The sequence below is a fragment of the Sciurus carolinensis genome, chromosome X, assembly GCF_902686445.1.
Source record: "Sciurus carolinensis chromosome X, mSciCar1.2, whole genome shotgun sequence".
NCBI lineage: Eukaryota > Metazoa > Chordata > Mammalia > Rodentia > Sciuridae > Sciurus > Sciurus carolinensis.
In genome coordinates, this window is record NC_062232.1 from 110,325,369 (window position 1) to 110,329,863 (window position 4,495).

The following is a 4,495-nucleotide window of genomic DNA, read 5'->3' on the forward strand; positions in this document are numbered from 1 at the left end:
CTAACTGGATGTTCTTGAGTAAATGAATTAATGTTTGACACTCACTTGTGACATCTGTAAAATAGGAACAATAATAGTAGCTACCTCATAATGTTACCATGAGGATTTAGCACAGTGATCCATGCGTAATGCCTTAGCATAGTGCCTAGCACCTATAAAATGTTCAACAAATGAAGCTTAACACACTTCCGGTTCATGAATGGGGAGAATGTTGATGGAACATGGGAACACTCATCGATTTCACTATAGTATTGTTGATACTATAGAAATATTTCTGCTTCATTGGGTTTTTGATAAATACCAATATTCACTAAAATCTTCAAACATTCTTTGCCTAGGTCTATTTCCCTTGCACCAATTTTCTCAGAGCTACTTTCACATCCTTGTTCCTTAGGGTGTAAATGACAGGGTTGAGGGAAGGGGTAAGCACTGTATATAGAAGGGAAAGCAACTTTAAGATGTATTCATATTGAGGTCCTGATGGGAAGCCATAGACAATGACCAGTGTCCCATAATAGAGACTGACCACTGTTAGGTGTGAAGAACAGGTGGAGAAAGCCCGTTGCTTCCCTGTGGCAGAAGGAATCCTCAGAATAGTGGAAATTATGTGAATATAGGAAGCCAGGGTCAGCAGGAAGGGGCCAAGGGCAAATAGAGTGGTGCATATAAAGGAGGTCATCTCAGCTACTTGTGTATCAGTGCAGGCAAGTTTCATAATGGGCTTCAAATCACAGAAGAAGTGGTCAATCTCATTAGCAGAACAGAATGCTAAATGAAAAATGAGGACCATGAGAAGGACGGGTGACAGAAATCCAGCCACCCAAGAAGCAGCAGCTAGCTGTAAGCAACCCCAGAAGTCCATGATGCTGGAGTAGTGCAGTGGGTTACAGATGGCTATGTAGCGGTCATAAGACATTACAGCCAGGAAGAAGCATTCTGTAGCCACCAGGGAGGCAAAAAAATAAAACTGGCAAGCACAGGCTGGGAAGGAAATAGATACATGAGCTGACAGCAATGTCCTCAACATTATGGGCTCAATAGTAGTGGTGTAGCCAATCTCTAGGAAGGAGAAATGAACAAGAAAGAAATACATGGGTGTGTGAAGGGAGCAATCAGCTGACACCACAGTTAGGATCACCATATTGCCTATGAGAGTCATCACATAAATGGCCAGAAATATTCCAAAAAGAAGAAACCGAAGGCCATGGAGATCCCCAAAACCCAAAAGGATAATTTCTGAAATTTGAGTTGTATTTTCTTCTTTAGTGCTAGTCATGATTTGGATCTAAAATAAATAAATAAATAAAAATTTGAAGAATAACCATTGATCAAATACTATTTTTAGAAAAAAATCAAACAGAGATTTCATACATATCAGGAATAATTGGTTTCTCTGTAGACATGCAAGATTCTTAAACTTAATTAGTATATTTGACCATAGTCTCCCAGGAACCATTTGGAAAGTTAATCTGCAACTTTAATTATCTCACTATATTTAGAATGTATAGGTTCTTGAAATTGTGGCTATAAAACATAAATATGCAGTTTTTAGTATTTCAAAAATAGGAAGATGTGTTCAATTCTTGGAGATCTGATTCTGGTTACTTCTGTTGCCAATGATGGTGTTATCATCAACAGTGAATATCCCTAGTCATCTGTGTGTAAACTGCATAAGATCTATGATAAAATCTGTTTCCTGTTTTAGAAATTACATAGCAAGTAAATTATATGTATTGAGTTTCATCATGACAAAATGTGTCTAGTTCTTAAAACTTATTTAAATAGCAAGTTCATTAAACTTTAGTAGAAGAGGCACAGTAGAGCAAGACTAAACTAGAGAGTGTGAGTGGGGTAGAGCATTACAGGAAGAGGGAATAGGACTAGAGCAAGAAAGGATTGTTTTAGAAAACTAAGGGAGGGAGGGAAAGAGAAAGAGAGAGAGGAAGAGAGAGAGAGAGAGAGAGAAAGTCAGAAACAGAGACAAAGAAAGAGATATACCAAGAAGGAGGAAGAGGAGAAGAAGAAGGAAGAGGAGGAAGGAAGAAGGAGAAGAAGGAGGAGGAAAAAAGAAGAAAGAAAAAGGAAAGAAAGAAAAAGGGAGAGAAGAAGAGAGGAAAGAAAGGAAAGAAGGAAGGGAGGAGGAAAAGGAGGAGAAAGAGGAGGAGGAGAAGCAGGAAGAGATGAGGAAGAGGAAGAAGAAGGAAGAGGAGGAGGAGAAGAAAAGAAAGGAAGGAAGAAGACAGGTGAGATCATTCAGGAATTTATATTTTTAAATGCTATATGAAACCACTGGAGGGTGTTAAGCAGCAGTGTAATCCCATTTGTAGCTTAAAGTCAGCTTTGATGTTATGTATTACATAGAGGGACAACTTCATGACAGAGAGAAATAAAAGACTACTTCAGAGAACCAAGTGAGAGATAATAGAATATCTGAGTAAAATGGAGAAGAAAAAATGAGAGAGAAGACAATTCAAGATGTATTTTGGAGGTAGAAACACCAGGACTTACTGACATAGATATAAGGAGTAATGAAAAGTGAACTATTGGAGCTGACCCTTGAGTTTCTGACTTCAGTAACTGTTGCATTTATTTAAATGGTGAAGACTGGGACTGGGGATATAGTTCATTTGGTAGAGTGCTTGCCTCGCAAGCACAAGGTCCTGGGTTTGAATCCCCAGCATCAAAAAAATAAAATAAAATAAAATAAATGATGAAGACAGTGTGGAGGAAAAGATTGGGGGAAATCATAAGTTCAATTTTCATTAAGTTTGAGGATTCTGGGTGGAGGAAGGAGAAAAGAAAACAGCTGGGTTCATGAGTAGGTAGCTCAGAAGAGAGGGGTTGACTGGAAAATTAATTTAGCATTTATGTGAATATATATAGCATTAGAAGACATGGGAATTAATAAGATGATCTAAAGAGAGATTATAGATATAGAAGAAGGCTCTACAGCGAACTTGAACACCCTCTTTCTTTTAGTCCTAACAGAAGAGGAGAAACCAGAACAGGATATTGAAAAGGAGGAATCGATGAGGTAGGATTGAAAACCAGGAGGAACTAGAATAACAGAATCCATGTTTCAGGAGAACTGTTGATTGTATTAAAAGCTGTTGTATAATTAAGACAGAGGTTGGTCTCACATATTTGGTTACATGGATAATCAATTCAGTTGGGCTACTTGGAGACTGAAAAGAGGCAGAGGAATAGGGTTGTAACTGTAGAGAGATGAGCATTGTCCCTTCTTTTTCTATCCCAATGAGAATGATCCAGTACAGATACTGCTCACATGTAAGTAGATGAGGAGCTAATATTGGGAGTAAAATATTTTAGAAACTGAGAGGGGTGGGATAAAGAGCACAGGTGGAGGGTATAACCTATGACAAAGGCAGAGACACTCATTTTTAGCAGGTGGAAGGTCAGAAAAATTGTTGCAGTTGTAGGTAAGTTGCTATATGTGATCTTAGAGAAGATGACTGACTTTGTATTTATGGTTTCTGTTTTCTCAATGATGTAGGAGAAAAGGTCATCATCTATGAGTGAAGGTAGGGAAGGGCATGTCAGAGGTTTGAGAGCAAAGAAAAAGCTATAAACTAATCATATCTGACAGTGAGTGGGCTATATCCTACTAGAGTAAATCCTAGTTTTCTAGCCAATATTGAGTGGCAATTTGATGTTCGAGATCATGAATTTAAGAAGGCACAATCCGACTTTTTCTTATGTGATATTCTTTGGCAATGTTTAGTTGCCAGGACAGAGTAGGCAGATAGTTTAAATCAGGTTTGGGGTTTGCCAAGGTAAAAAAATGGAAGGAAAGTGGGGCATGAGAATTGGGGAATATTTTTAACAAGTTCAAGTGAAGAATTACATAGGAAATGTTAGGTTTCTCCTATTTCCTTCCACTGATTATCAAGTCAAGGGATGCTGAAGGTAGAAAGAACTTCTAAAATGTCATTTGATCAACCTTTTAATTTTCTAACTGAAAAAGAAGATCCAGACAGGTAAAGTGTCTTTCTTAGGATCTGGGGTGTATCAGTAACAGAGCAGGAACTAACACCAAGGTTTCATTTCTGCTTGTCACTCCTTCCATTATAGCATACTCTTATATTTCTTGCTCTCTTCTCATCTCCCTTCAGTGCTCTATACAAGAATCTTAATGTATATTATGGTACTGAAAAAAGACTTACCTTCCATTTAGCCATTTACATTCCTGGAGGACAATACCTTTTGAAGAACTTTCAGATCCATTACTATTTTTAATCTTCTCAACTATCTTGTGGGGTACTTGGGAGTAGGTCTTTGATTTGTCTCATTGGATTTACAGATGAGAAAACAGAACCATAATGGCACCACTATCACATGGTGCTTGTATTTCAATTATGACTCTTCCTCCTGGAGAAAAAAGTTATTCTTACTCGTGTTGATGTAAATGTGAACTTACAAGATAATAATTACATTAAGAATTTTTGGTCAGGTAACTGGATAATAGAAGCCATAT

At 37.7% G+C, this 4,495-nt stretch overlaps 1 protein-coding gene across 1 annotated transcript; it reads right to left on the reverse strand.

Annotated features, from left to right (window-relative positions):
* Positions 1 to 340: 340 nt before the first annotated feature.
* LOC124971654 (olfactory receptor 10A4-like) lies at positions 341 to 1,243 on the reverse strand (the record flags this gene model as incomplete). Its single annotated transcript, XM_047535317.1, has 1 exon — positions 341 to 1,243. A coding segment is annotated over one exon (903 nt), but the record flags the coding sequence as incomplete, so codon positions are not given.
* Between the last annotated feature and the right edge of the window lie 3,252 nt (positions 1,244 to 4,495).